At 45.8% G+C, this 15619-nt stretch overlaps 1 protein-coding gene across 1 annotated transcript in view; it reads left to right on the forward strand.

Annotated features, from left to right (window-relative positions):
* Window positions 1-503: 503 nt before the first annotated feature.
* SYT9 (synaptotagmin IX) overlaps window positions 504-15619 on the forward strand; it is a 112379-nt gene continuing 97263 nt past the window's right edge. Inside the window, exons 1-3 of the mRNA XM_005873988.2 lie at window positions 504-672; window positions 1706-2048; window positions 12053-12599. Coding sequence (XP_005874050.1) covers window positions 504-672; window positions 1706-2048; window positions 12053-12599 — 1059 coding nt within the window. The remainder of the gene's footprint in view (window positions 673-1705; window positions 2049-12052; window positions 12600-15619) is intronic.

Below are 15619 nucleotides of genomic sequence, written 5' to 3' on the forward strand. Positions count from 1 at the left end.
AGGTCACAGTTCCCAATCAGGGTACATGCCTGGGTTTCAGACTCCATTCCCAGTAGGGAATGTGCAGGAGGCAGGCAATCAATGAGAATCATCTCTGATGTTTCTATCTCTCTCCTTCTCTCCCTTCCTCTCTGAAATCAATTAAAAATTTTTGTGAATATTAAATAATCGATTCCTAATTTTCTTCTTTACTATTGTATCTCCAAAGCCTAGCACAGTGCCTGACATGTATAGTGATTGAGAAAACTTTGGCTAACACAGTATGAATATTACTGATGGGCAGTAAAGATGTAACCCAGGGACAGTCCTTGTAGCACAGTAAGGGCAGTAGGGGTGTCCTTTAAAGGAAGGGGTTACAGTGCCAGGACTGACTCAGGTTGACACCTCAGCCTCCTTGGCTCCACTAGAAGGTGGGGCGGAAGCATGGAGGGGACTGGGCTTTGTTCTGAGAGTTAAAAGCTCAGCCACTAGATACCACACTGTCATGGACCCTAGCTGAGGCCATGGCGCCACAGTCTACGTGGCAGATGCTGTTGTTGCCCTGCCATATCCCCTCACACTCACCCTCACCACCTGAGCACATGCCCCCTGACCTCCAAAGGCCAGCCTTTGTGTTATTTGAGTGTGCGATTTTTCCGGCCACTGCAGCTTACTTTGCCACCCATGCTGCAGGTTGGAAATGCCCCCTGAGAACTTCCCTCAAATCAGTGACTGAAGGGAGCCAATGTTATAAATGGCCCAAGTCCCTGGTCCCTGGCCCCTGGCACGGGGAGACTTCCAGTGTATGGAGCCTCCTCAGCAGGCTCACCCTCCAGTCCCCCATGGTGGTAACTGGCTTGATAAAGCCCCTTTTACTTCTGGCTTCCTTCCCTGGATCACTGCCCTTCTCCCCTCCCTGTGTTATCTTCATCTCAGCATACCACTTGCCCTTGAATACTTGTCTCAGGTCTGCTACCGGGAAAATCCAAACGGGGAGCACCGACCCTGGTCCTGGGCACCCTGACCGCCGGGATGTGGGTATTCCTGAGGCTTCAGAGGGCTTGAGCTTCATTTTGCTGAGACCCTTAAAAGTTGATATCAAGAATAGGGAAAGAGCACTCTAGTTTTTTGTTTTGTTTTGTTTTGTTTTGTTTTAGAAAGTCGTACTCACACAATTCACAAGTGATATTATACAGCTCTCTGAGATGACAGAGGAATTGCTTTTGTTTTTTTAATGTTGACACTATTAATGATGTCCTACATTTTTCCCCTCCCCCCGTTTGCCCACCTCCACCCAGCCCGCCACCCCTCCCCTGGCCTTCACCACTCTGTTTTGTGTGTCCACAGGCTATGTAATATGTTCTTTGGTTACTCTCTTCGCTGTCTTTTATCCAGTCCACCCTCCCCTTCCCCTCTGAGATGACAGAGTAAATTTTAAGGACAATGAAACCGCCATGGTCATCTAGTATCAATGATTTGTGTTGCTGTGGGGAAGTGTAAATAGTAATGCAGTTATGGTTGACTTTCAGGGCCTTTCTAGGCCCCCTGGATATACCCTGTCTCTTGCTACAGCAACCTGTTTCTTGTTTCTAAGCACGGCCTGCATGTTACTTCCTCAGCTGGCTGCTGAGGGATGGATGGATGGCAGGGCCACTTGACCTGCCCAGTGCAATGGCAGGATGGCGGGTGACAATCATACTTACCTTTAATCTCTGCTTCTTTGCAGATATCTCGGTGAGCCTGCTGACCCTTCTGGTCACCGCGTGTGGCCTCGCTCTCTTTGGTGTGTCTCTCTTCGTGTCTTGGAAACTCTGCTGGGTTCCGTGGCGAGAACGAGGCCTGTTCTCTGGTATCAAAGACAACAACCAGGAGCCTCTTAACTATACGGACACAGACATCAATGAGCAGGAGAACAGTGAGGGCTTCCTAGACCCTCCCAGCCCCTCCTCCATGAAGATCAGCCACACCTCCCCGGACATCCCCCTCTCCACCCAGACGGGGGCCCAGGAGAACTGTGCCCACGGCGTCCGCGTGAAGCGCCAAGTCACAGAGCCAACCTCGTCGACTCGGTCAGTAACGCCTCCTTCCTTTCTGAATATAAAGCAGGGACCATCCACCCCTTCCCCTCTCTTGGCAGCAGTGACATTGAGTCACCAAGGAGCCTGTGACCTTTCACATGTCCATTCGCTGTCACAGACGTGAATATGGGAACTTGGTGCTGCTCAGTGTATTGCACTGAGGTTCCTGAGCTCCGCGCCGTCTCTGCTTGGTCCACAATTACACTTAGTTAGTGTGACTAAGACTTACCCTGTCAGGTACCGTCTAAGAACTTCACCTGCACTATTGCATTATGGCTCACAACTTTGTGTGAAATGGATCCTATTATCATTTTCATTTCACAGAAGAAACTTAATTCAAGCAGATGAAGTAACAAAGTTTTATATTGGTAGGCACCTAGGTCAGGGTTTGAACCAGGTTCAATCACCATCAGAGCCTGAGTGTTTACCACTCCCAGTGCCAGGGCATTTCTTCCCTTGCCTCAGACTTAGCCTAGCCGGCATGCACAGGCTCTCTGCACTCCAGACTGGCCAGAGGTCTCGGTCCATCTCCAGCCTCTGCAAGGCCTGTGGAGTGCCCAGGCCTAGGGCCCCTCTCTGTGTGGCTGGACGCTCTGTGCCCTTTGGCAGTGGAGGAATAGTATACTGCAGTCATAAGAGCAAGCGTCTGGGGCCCAGGGAACTGGCTTTACTTAGACATGTGATACTGGACACCTTATTCTCCGGGTTTCCATTTCCTCTTCTGTAAGAGAGAAAGAGTGACAGCAGACGTATGGGTGGTTTTAAGAATGAAACAACAGCGTGGACATCCTGTGCTTTTCCAGGCCTCTACCTGTAACTACTCCAAAACATGAGCTGCCCGTCTGCTCTCAGGGCTGCTGTTCACAGCATCATTATCCTGGAGGCGGGCCTCTCCCAAGACTCAGATGTTGCATAAAGGTGGCTTTGAGGTCAAACAGCCAATTCTGAATCTTTGGATATAAAAATTCACTTTCAGTAAGAGACTATAGGAAAAGAGACTTGGGAAGCAGCTTTTTTAAAAATGAGAATATTTGCTTGAGCAATAGTCAGAGCTGAAAAGCGTGTGCTGTTATTTAGAAAGTCGGAGCACAATTTGGGGGGATTTTTAAAAAATCTTTTTTATTTGTTCTCTAGAAACAGCAATAAGATTTTACCCTTTTAAATGTTAATCGAGTATATCCTGGAAGCTCTGCTCATTCACATTAAGTAGGATGGAATATGACAGTTTGTAATTTAATTTTTTCAGAAACCCACTTTAGCATCATTTCCAATTCTGAGTCAAAGAGCTAAACCTAAGCTGTTCCTCTGCGAGGAAAGGGGTGGTTGTTTGCCTTTTGGTTTAGAAGAAATCCTCGGATTCTATTGCTAGGATTTCTCTTCAGCTTTAACACTTAAGCATAACTGGAGCTCCTCGATGGTGCTGTGGGGCTCACACAGCGGTACAGACTCATAACAAAATCTCAGTATTCCAATAACTGGGGCCTGTCAGAGGGGGTTCCCATTGAAACTGTCTCCTATTTGGTTTTACTCTGCATGTTAATTGTTCTGATCTGGGTCCCCTCGACACAGGGTGATGTGCTGGGTTTTTATTAGATTGTAGATCTGAGGACTCTGCCATCATTCTGATGAATTGATAGCAATCACATCACTCTGATTACCACAGTATTTATTCTAGAAAAGTGTGTAAGGGCTCTGCATATCAAAAAGAGATTGTATTTAAAAATAAAAACTATAGATATCTTCACCATTGATTTGTAGACATTAGCTAGAAGGAAAAAAATAAGTAAAAAGAGAAGAGAGATGGAATTATTCCTGTAAAATATATTTTACTGCATTTAGATTGATTTTTGTTTTGGAGTCATGCAATTAAATTACCTTTTCTGATGGCCAAAACAAGCTTAGTTCTAGCTGAACTACTATCAGAAAACTAAACTCTTTCCATCTGCATATGACCTAATACTGATAATGTGTGTCATTATGCATTTAAAATACTTATCTAAATTACTACTGAACTCCTTTTATGAGTTTTGTCTGGAAACACACATCTTTGCTGATGGTATTACTGTAAGAATGGTGTATGGTCTTGTAATTCTCTAGGAATTGTGTTATATTATAACACACACAGTGACAAAATGGGGGAAATTAGTAAAATGTCCTTCATGCTCCAAAACATTTTTAACACCTTTTTTTAAGTCACATTTTTGATACCCTATTTGGGGAGGGGGAAGGAACTCTTTGCTGAGATGACGCTAAGTAGTCTGCTCTGCTAGTTACTATTTCTTCTCCCTTCTTTCTCCTGTGTTCTTTACCTTCTCACTGCTGCACTTCCTGTCTTACTGCTTCCTTCCTGCAGCTGTTATCACTTGTCCCAAAATTCCCAGGACACCTCCTTGGCCTAGACTGGCGGTTAAGGGCATTGCAGTTGGCATGGCTTCTGTCACAGCATTTCCATCAGAAACTCCCCACCCCCCCGCTGCCACACACACACACACACACACACACGCACACGCACACGCACGGCGTCAGGCCCCTGAGAATCAAATGCAGACCCGGATCCCGGCTTGGAGAACCTGGACACATGCTGGCGGTCAGCCTGGCCTGAGAGAGTGGCCTCAGGAGTGTCCCTGCATGGCAGTGGGCACTCGTCGGTGGCCCACCTCCCAGACCCAGCCCGAGGTCCCGGTGTGGATTTTAGAAAGAGGAGAGCTGTGGCCTCTCCCAGCTCCTCTCCTCACCCACAGTTCTGGTAGGTGGCCCATCGTTCAGGCTTCCTGGCGGGGGAGGGGGAGGTGACATGGGTGCTGAGAAGTGACCATGCCTGCAGTACAGAGGGAGAACCAAATGCTTGGTCTCTGGAACCATCCTGTGAACCCCCCCGCCACACACACACACACACACACGCACACGCACACGCACGTACACACACGCACACCACATGCACACCACACACACAAACACACCACACACAACACACACACACACGCACACGCGCACACGTGCACACACACCACACACATGTGCACACACCACACGCACACAAACACACCACACACAACACGCACACCACACACACACAAACACACCACACACAACACACACACGCACACACACACGCATGCGTGCACACACACCACACACATGTGCACACACACCACACGCACACAAACACACCACACACAACACGCACACACACGCATGCATGCGCGCACACACACACCACACCTGGCCTCTTCAGCTTGCACATATGTGCTTCCACCAGTGCCTTTTGGAATATTCTGACGATAAGCTTTGTTTCATCTTCTAAGGATATTTCTGGTCAAGGTGACTTTCTCTTGTTCTTCCAATATCAAACACCTTAGCATTCTCTTTCTAGTTAGCACCATTACTATTAGAAACCTCCAAAATTCTTCTTAATTCTTTTTAATTTAGGTGAAATCTCTCTTGTATAATGAAATCTCTCTAATATCCTGGGAATGTGGGTGGGGTTCCCCCCCCCCCCAGAATTCCCAGGACATTTTAAAGGTCTGTATTCCAAATATATGAAAACCCTGGATCCTCCAAACAGAAGGAACCCCGTCTCTGACTTACGTCCCACGATGCAGGTCCAATCTGTTTTTCAAGCCTTCTCAAGTTTCCTCTGTCATCTATGATGTGTGTTTCCAGAGTAAACATAAGGATGCCATGGACATAATTATTTCTGATGATTAAATCCCAGCAGAGCAAATACACATTTACATCTAGTTTCAGGTTCTCATGGTGGTTGAGAGAGGTCTGAGGTTCATTTTTGAAGCTGTGGATTTATGAAAATCTGAAGCAAGCACTAAATGAGTACTTCAAAAGTGGTTCTTTTAAATGTTTCTATCTAACTGATGCTCCCAATGCAACACAGTCTAGCTGAATAGAATTGTGCTGCTCATAGGGTAACTACATTTCATCCTAGTGCACCACTTTCTGGAGTTTTGTAAAAATTTCAGTTGCCACACCACAAACTCCTTATCAAATCTGTGGAGGGTCTGTGTGACGCTTCTGTCCGCTGTCAGCCTCACCTCTCGGCCAGGCCACCACGTGGCACAGCCCAGAGGGCACTGTCAACGTGGACTCAGTAGGAGGCTTGCGTGAAAAAGCTCATCACACTCTAGCTTCTCTCTTAGCAGCCTCAGTGTCTCCAGCCCTTTCCTGCCTTCAGGCTTCACACGGGCTGTTCCCTCAGCCTGAAATGCTTTTCCTTTTTCTTTGCCACACCTGGCTCCTTTGCAGCCTTCATTCCCACCTAAAATGTCACCTCCTCAGAAAGGCCTCCCTGATCACCCTGTCTGAAGCATGTGTTCTTTCCTCCATTCCCTCACACTCTTCATTCTCTCACACATTGCCTTGCTTTCACTTCTTCACAAGATTGAGCTCCATTTTAAACTAAATGATTGTTTATTGCCTACATCCCCTCTAGACCAGTGGTTGGCAAACTGTGGCTCGCAAGCAGCAGTTTGCCGACCACTCTAGGAAGACTATGAGTTCTGTGAGCTCAAAGACCACCCACCTACCTTGTTTCTCCCTAAATATGTAACCCCAGGTGTGGCCTTTGGCACATAGCAGACTTTTTCGTGAATGACTGACAACACATTCTTCAATATCAGGCCACTTCTCTGTGTTCTGCTGACAGGACTGACAAAGAGCCAAATGTATAAACTGAGTAGGGGCCAGAATGGTATGAGGCTGCTGTACCAGGTCTCACATTCATTAAGAGCCTTACATTCAGACTCCCGTCCTTATCTCTGAACTAAGCAATTCCTACACCGAATACACTGACCAAACTGAAAGAAGACAGTCATCATACTTTAAATTTAAATCATCCTATTACTTGCCACTAGGATGAAATGTTGTAATTACTCGGTGAGTAGCACAATTCTATTAAGCTAGACTGTTTTGTGTTGAGAGCATTGGTTAGATAGAAACATTTAAAACAATTTTTTGAATTACTCTTTTAGTTACTTCTTCAGATTTTAATATACTGACATCTTCAAAAGTGGAAGTTACGTAGACCTCTCTCAACTAGATGTAAATGTGTATTTTCTGGACTGGGATTTAATTATAGGAAACTGTTATGTCTGTGGCATTCCTATATTTACTTTAGAGGCATGCATTAAGCATCTGCTATGTGCAAAGTTCTACATTATATGCTAATAATAAAGAGAAAAAAAGATATAGCTCTGGCCTCAAACGCCTGCAGACTAATTGGGGACATACTAAGGCTAATCTCAGGAATGGGGGACATAGGCTCACCTTAGTCTTGGGGGGCACAATATTGGAAGGTGACACCAAGGTTTTAAACCTGTTTTGCTTGGGAGGAAGTGGGAAGAAACTGGTTATGCTTTAGTGTATCTAACTATACCTGACCACACACCTCCACTGGCCAAGACCTGATGCCTACATCTTCATTATCTCACTCGCTCTAGAAGCCTGTGAATCCCATTACAGGAAAGCCTCAGATTCCCCATCCTGCCCTGTAATCAGGTCACTGCGCCTGTCCTGTCTGCCACGCCCCTTCCTCAGTGTCTGCCTGTGGATCAGGACAACCCAACTCTCTCCTCCCCATCACCAGGGGAGTTTCAAGAAGGGAAACAGAGTCCTGTCTGCACTGTTTCCAAACCTCCCTGTCTTGACTTGAACTTAGTAAAGAAACCCAATATGGTTCCGAAATAACAATTTGCTTCTCTCTTCCCTCTCCTTGGACCCTGAAGCCTTGTCAACATGGATGCCCCAGAACTAGGGAAAAGATCGACCAAGTTTCACCTCTGAGATGGGGGCCCTGAGAGGCAGGAGGATAGAAGAGTGTACCCTTGTCTGTGGCTGCACAGGGGAAATCCAGCAATGGGAGGGATGCTGGCAGTCTGAGTGCCAGATGTTAGGAGAAAGCTGCTGGGGCAGAAGAGCTGGAGACCTCATCTTGCTGGAGAGCTGGGGACCAAGAGGAAAACACAGTTAATTTCCTTGTTGAGGTCTAGAGTGTCAGCTTGAAGGCTGATAAGGATGAGGCCAAGTTAAGTAGGCAGGCTCAGCTCAAGTTCCATCTCCTCCATGACAGTTTCCCAAGCCAGAGGCATTTTTTTCCCCTCTGTCTGCTTCTGTGGCTCTCTAACCTCCAGTCATGGGGTTTTTAATCCCCCTCTGCCCTGATTTATAGTTAGTGTATGACTATCTCATCACCCGCCTGGGCGTCATTTCCTTGAAGGCATTGAAGAGGTTTGCCTCTCTCTCCCTCCTGCCCTACCTGACACCATGCTTTGCACATTCAAATTTGTTGAATCACAGTAATGTTCTCTTTCTTAAGATCCAGTGGAGGAAGTTGGCCTTTGGGTGATGGCTCTGGGACTGAGACTTTGGGGGTCTCAACGTGGGACTGGACGTAGTTCATTTGAATCTGAGGGAAGGAGGGGAGGAAAAGCCATTTGCATCTGGGCACCTGCGGCTCCTGACCTTTAGCTGCAACTGAACCACAGGCTCAGATCCCTTCAGGCATGGAAGCGTGTTTTTGAGTTTGTTAGGGGAAGTCTGCTTCATAGATGTTGTTAGTCATCTTTGAAATTAGGCTTTCTTCAGGCCCAACCACGAGTCTTCCAGCTCGGGTCTGGGACAGCCACGTCCAGGAAGTTCTCATCCTGGCCTCTTTCAGACAGGAAACTGGCCTTTAATGGGAGGTGGACCACGCTGAGAGTTTCAACTCCAGGGCCAGCTTTCTAAGACAGCGTTAGGGTGAAATGTAGGTACAGCATTCCTTATCACACCCATCCTTGGGGCTCACCTCCTCTCCTTCCATTCATTGTATACATTAAGCCCTGAGAACACCAAAATACTGGACTCCCCAGCCCTGCTCAGTGGACGCCTACCTGGGACACAGATCCCTCCTTATCACACTCTCAGTGTCACTCAGCAGCGTTCAAATCCTAGAGCCGTGATGGGCGGGGCAAGGCCTCTAGTTTAGTGCACTCAAGTACCACCTCCACTGACCATCTGGGTGCTGGGAGCCAGGCCACAACACTCGGTTCTGAATCTTTCCTCTGTCTTGCTGTTGACTTGCTTATCCTCCCAACTCCATTTGAATAGCCCAGGAGAGCCATGGAATATTGATTTTCCATTTCCTCTACCTCCCTTCTCCTCCATGTCCCTGGGGCAGGCTCCCTGCTCTACTTTCTCATTTCTCAGTCCAGAGAGCTGCAGAGAGTATGCAGGGAGGTGATGAGTTACCTTGGTTCTCTGGCTGCCCTGAGCATCTCTAGCCCATGCCTCCAACTCCGGGAATCGCTGACTCTCTCCTGAAAGGAAATTGAAAGTGACTGAAAGAGAGCCCCAGGGAGTGAGAACTGTCCTGGCCTGTTACAGTCCCTGCTCTCTGCTTTAAGCCACTGCCTTACAGTGGGTTCCACCGTTTTCCCCAAAGTAAGTGTGATTCTGAATGGGGGCGGGGGGAGTTTGGGAATGAAACTCAAATATAACATTTGGGTGGATAATAGTATTCATACCTGCGCTCAATTTTTAAAAGAAATCTTCAGCTGTGTTGGAATTTGGAATGGAGGCATCCTAATTGCTTTCTGAGGGGATGTTTTGGTTTTTGAAATACAAATCTCTCCCTAACGCCCTCCCCAATGCACTCCGTCTACCCCCTGGCCGGGAACAGCGGAACACGTAGGACTTACTTCTCTTCAGATTTCATGTCTTAAGAAAATGTACGAGGAAAACAGAGTATGTTCCATTGCTAAGCAGCCAAATTCATGTAGGTTTAAATTAAAATGTAAATGTACGTGGCTAGCTTCGTCCTGCAGATAAGGGTTAAGACAAAATGTTCCTCTGATGAATCTGAAGCCAGTCTTTCCAAAACATCGAAGGTAAGTTGCGATGCACAGAGAGCCTGCTCAGAGCACCTCGGGGGAGAAGTGACAGCAGAGTCTGGGGCTGGCGTGGACTCAGGACCAGCGTCCCATCACAGACGCTGGTGCAGAGAAGGCGTATCCCGTGGGTCTAGATCAGCCGTGGGCAAACTACGGCCTGCGGGCCGGATCTGGCCCGTTTGAAATGAATAAAACTAAAAAAAAAAAAAGACCGTACCCTTTTATGTAATGATGTTTACTTTGAATTTATATTAGTTCACACAAACACTCCATCCATGCTTTTGTTCCGGCCCTCCGGTCCAGTTTAAGAACCCATTGTGGCCCTCGAGTCAAAAAGTTTGCCCACCTCTGGTCTAGATGGAGCACTTTTAGTATTTAAACAGTGTCACTAAGAGTTCCCAGAATGGCCATCATAGATGTGAACTGACTCCAGACCCCATCGTGGCTCTTGTGTGAAGCCAGCCTGGAGGGAAAAAGCAATAGCAGTGGAAGCCAGAGCTGGTACCAGCCCCTTAAGGCCTCTGCATAGGGCTAGGTACTCGCTGCTCCCTGCCAGTCATTTCTGCCCAGAGATCCCAGCAGAGCAAGACTAAAGCTCTGTTCTAGCACTCCAGAGGTTAGCATCTCCACAAGGGAGTGACTTGGCTATACTTGCACAGAGAGGCAATTTAGGTGCTTAAGAGCATCTGCCATCTCTCTCCCTACCCCTGAAAAATCAGAGATACAGAGGAAACTTAAGGTTGTGGATTTCTCTGCAGGAAATTAAAATCTCACAGCAGAAACTTTCAGACCACACAGTTTTTACTCACGTGGCAATGTCCGTGCCTGGGGTGTGTGTGTGGCAATGTCCGTGCCTGGGGTATGTGTCTGCTTGTGGGGGACTGTGTTGGCTGTGACAGGTGCAAATGGCAGCTCTGTGATTGTGCTCTTGTTATACCAGCTCAGTGACTAGGAGTGTATTTTAGGACAAAGAGGAATGTTCAGCATAGCAACATCTGAATGACAAGGGAGAATAGTTTTAACCATGTCTCGGTGGCTATTTATTCCACTTTTACATCTTTATTTTATAAAGTAGCCTTCAGAAAGGAAAACAAGATAAACTCAAATGTTTATTCTGCCTCTCCAACTACATATTTACCAATCCATCTGAGACGGCCGGCTGTTGCTTTTGACCTGGTGGTGAGAGGTTATTTTAATTAAGATTATTGAGAGACTACAGAAAATACAGTATCATGCCTCTGAAATCTGAGCTAAAAACAAACAAAAATGGCCATAAGAAAAATCTTGTATGTAATGACTGCTTCTTTCCGTTTACCAAGACCCACACAATGATGCACGTTTCAAAGAGAATTTCTGGGAAGCTTCTAGCCCAAACCAATAAGCTTACTAGTACTGGGTGAAGAGTCGATTCTGTTAGCAAATATTTGATTTGCAAGTGTCGGTATCCAGCCTTCCCTGACTGAATCCTCATATACATTTTTAGCAGCTTCCCTTCCCTTTGATGCCCGTAGTGTTTATTACAGAAATAAACTCTTCCTGCTGCTCAGCAGTGACCCACGTGGCATTGCGGACACTCACAGAGCTGTCACTCGCCCCTGTCAGAGCCGATGTGGTCCACTGCGAGCAGACACGTCCTGTCCCATACATCCACCCTCACACAAGCAAAACTTGTGTTCTTGGGAGGAAATGATCTGATTTGAAGCAGTAAGAATATACAGCCTTAGAAAGCGGTAAGCCGGTGATAGGAAAGTCCGTGCAATTTAGAGATGGAATCATTCTTCTTAAGAAGACACACAGACAGTTATTTCAGTTTCAGGATGACATTGTATATAAAAGTGAATAATTTTATTTTTAAACCAGTGTGAACAAATCTTTACATCCCACCGGCCAGATAAGCTCACCAGCCCTCAATTTTGGGTTTCAAGCCTTGGGGAGAAGCTTACTCACATTGATGAGCATATTGAATTTAGCCCCCCCCCACCCCCCAAAAAAAGGGCCCACAGATCTAAGTTTTTTAACCGTGCGTAACAGTCTACCTACATCCCAGGCATACTTTTCTGAAAGACCTGTAGCTAATGAGGTTATAACTTTGTCCTCTCTTGCTCCTCACTGAAGGCATAATTCAATCCGAGGACAACTCAACCTGTCGAACCCGGACTTCAATATCCAGCAACTGCAAAAACAAGAACAGCTGGCCGGGATCGGCCGCATTAAACCGGAGTTATACAAGCAGAGGTCACTGGACAGCGATGATGGGAGAAGGAGTAACAGCAAAGCCTGTGGGAAACTGAACTTTATTTTAAAATATGACTGTGACCTAGAGCAGCTAATAGTGAAGATTCACAAAGCCGTCAATTTGCCCGCCAAGGACTTTTCTGGGACCTCAGATCCTTACGTCAAGATCTATTTGCTTCCGGATCGGAAAACAAAACACCAGACCAAAGTTCACAGGAAGACCCTGAACCCTGTGTTTGACGAAGTGTTTCTGTTTCCGGTTCCCTACAACGACCTTGAGGCCCGGAAACTGCACTTCTCTGTGTATGACTTTGACAGGTTCTCCCGCCACGACTTAATCGGCCAGGTGGTGGTGGACCACTTCTTAGACTTGGCTGATTTCCCCAGGGAGTGCATCCTTTGGAAGGACATCGAATATGTCACCAACGTAAGTCCAGCATTTCTTCTTCTGGGGGGAGTTGTGGAGGTGTTTCTTGGTCAGCATGCGATTAAATGACTTATACCTTATTTTATTTGGGGGGGCAAAGTATGAAATTCATGTCAATATACATAGAACTATGGCTTCAGAACCTCCTCATGTCTTTCTAGAAACAGGGCTTTAACAATATTCACTCTGAAATTTCCAAGAATTATTGATGAAAACAATATTCAAGAATAATCTTCGCTCTTTTCTACTTTCTAATTCTCAGCAATTCTCTAATAGACAGTAGATATTATCTGCTCTCCTTACCACATTTTCTTTAGAGCTCTCTTAGGTTGTTTGTGCTAAGTGGATCCTGGCATCCTATTGACCGTAATCTGCAGCAAAGAGCACAAGTCCTTACCCATGTTCTCAGGTCAGCTCAGTTCAGAGGCATTCCTCATGAGATCTTCACCTTTAACCCCAGACGTGAGAATGGTTGAGAAGAGTTGGCATCACATTTTCAAATATTGAGTCATAGCTACAAGAAGAGCAGCCTGCAAAGGTCTGCAGACATTGGCAGTGCCAATCTATAGAAGGTCAAATCCAGCTTAGAGCTCAGGAGAGAGAGGGCAGAAGAGCCTGGAGGGAGGCCTTAAATCCATGCATACATTTCAACACGAGATTGCGTGGTGATATTTTTACTCAATTTACGTCCTTTTCATTATTCTGCAGAGGTGCATTGACACTCCTGAAATAGAAAGAAAAATTGGACTTTCCTAGGTAACTCTGATATTTTAATGCCACTTGTTTCTTTCACCTTTTCTCCTCAGGTAACTGTTAGCTTGTCTTCTGGAATATGGCCCTTCTAAGGCCTTTCTCTTCCTCTTTCTTTGTCTCTTTCTCTTTCTCTTCTTCTTCTTCTTCTTCTTCTTCTTCTTCTCTTTCTCTTCCTCTTCCTCTTCCTCTTCCTCTTCCTCTTCTTCTTCTTCTTCTTCTTCTTCTTCTTCTTCTTCTTCTTCTTCTTCTTCTTCTTCTTCTTCTTCTTCTTCTTCCTTTTCCTCTTCCTCCTCCTCTTCCTCCTCCTCCTCTTCCCCCCCCTTCCTCCTCCTCCTCCTTCTTCTTCTTCTCCTTTTCTCTCTCTCTCTCTCCTCTTTCCATCTTCCTTTCCCTTTGTCTCTGCGTTGCCATCCAAAGACACCAAACACCCAATCCTTACTCAGCTCAGACCATGATCCAGCTTGAGTTTGGAGCCCATCTAGTGAGAGGCTGTCCCTCTGCTCAGGAAGAGAACACACATTCTCTGCCTGATGACCAAATAACCACACTAGTACTTTCTCATCCTCAGCCATGTTTGTGAACTGGGGACTCACCCACACTTGGGCACCTTCTCCATGCCACAAGTAGGTACCCGTGGCAACTTTGTCCCGCTGCTCAGATGAGTGAAGTGTAGCATGGGGGTTTGCTGGCCTTTATCATAATGACAGGAAAGAAAAGGAGGAGCTGGAGAAGGTGCAGAGAGCATCAGGGGATGAAACTAAGGTGATTTGGGAGATCTCTTCAACCTTGAAAAGTGTGATATTGGTAAACCAAAAACTCGATGCACGGGGAAACAAGGATTATACTTATTCTCGCATTAGTAGGCAGCAAGAGAGGCTCTAAAGAAACAAAATGGCCAGGCTGCTTATGCTGCTTTGAATGACTCAAGAATGGACCCTCTCATTGGAGTATTTGCCAAGTCCCCTTGGATATAAGCTGAGATACTGTCTGCCAACAGTGATGAGCCCTGGTAGAAGGAGGTTGGTCATACCATCTAGTGTGACATCAATTTATATTTTTTGACAAATGAATTCCATAAAGTAGCTGGAATGGTTATTAAAAGGCTCAACAGGGTCCTAGCCAGTTTGGCTCAGTGGATAGCGTGTCGGCCTGCAGACTGAAACATCCCAGATTTGATTTCGGCATACCTCAGTTGCAGGCTCAGTCCCTGGCCCTGGTTGGGGCTCGTGTGGAAGGCAACCAATCCATGTGTCTCTCTCACATTGATGTTTCTTTCTCTGTGTGTCTCTTCCCCTCCCTTCCACTCTCTCTAAAAATCAATGGGAAGGTGAGGATTAACAGCAACAACAAAAAAGCTCAACAGGGATCTGCTGTAAGTTGCTTCCAGAGACTTTGTGGAAAGAGCAACACTGAGTGCTAAAAATGTGGGTAAGGTTGATTCCTGGTGGGAACATCTTAAATAGCAGTTTCCCATGGGATAGGAATATAGAATGGCAGCCCACAGGATGTTCTGCCCCAAGATCACTGTCATGTGCTTAGCACTCTCCTGGGACTAAGAGTTCCCTGTCCATTTCTGGAGAAGTCTTGATTTCCATAGAATTTCTGAAGAATGTTAACTTATTTATCCAGGAGGAAATCCAAAAGGGCTAAAGGCCTCAAAATTCTTGTTTCTTCAGCTTAAAAAAAAAAAAATTTCTAAGAATTGATCTAGGCCTTGACTGATACTTGAATTTTCTCATAAATTTTAGAATTTAACTGTCAAGTTAAACAAAAATTTTTCTTGTATTTGTTTGGACTTGTATGAAGTCTATAGATTCACTTAGGGAAGTTTTGTATCTTTTTCGACATTGAGTCTTCCTACTTGTGACCATTGTGCATTTCTCCATTTATTTAGTTCTTTAAAGTTTATCATTTGAGGCTTATAATTTTCTACAGGAGGATCTTGCATGTCTCTTGTGAGATTTATTGCTAGATATTTTTTGTTATTTTAAATAGTATATTTTCTTTTTAAAAAAATAAATCTTTATTGTTCAGATTATTACAGATGTTCCTCTTTTTTTTACCCCCATAGCTCCCCTCCAACTAGTTCCCACCCCACCCCATGCCCTTACCTCCCGCCACTGTCCTCATCCATAGGTGTAAGATTTTTGTCCAATCTCTTCCCGCACCCCCCCCACCCCCTTCCCCCTGAGAATTGTCAGTCCATTCCCTTTCTATGCCCCTGCTTCTATTATATTCACCAGTTTATTCTGTTCATCAGATTTTTT

The sequence above is a fragment of the Myotis brandtii genome, unplaced genomic scaffold, assembly GCF_000412655.1.
Source record: "Myotis brandtii unplaced genomic scaffold, ASM41265v1 scaffold422, whole genome shotgun sequence".
NCBI classification, from domain to species: domain Eukaryota; kingdom Metazoa; phylum Chordata; class Mammalia; order Chiroptera; family Vespertilionidae; genus Myotis; species Myotis brandtii.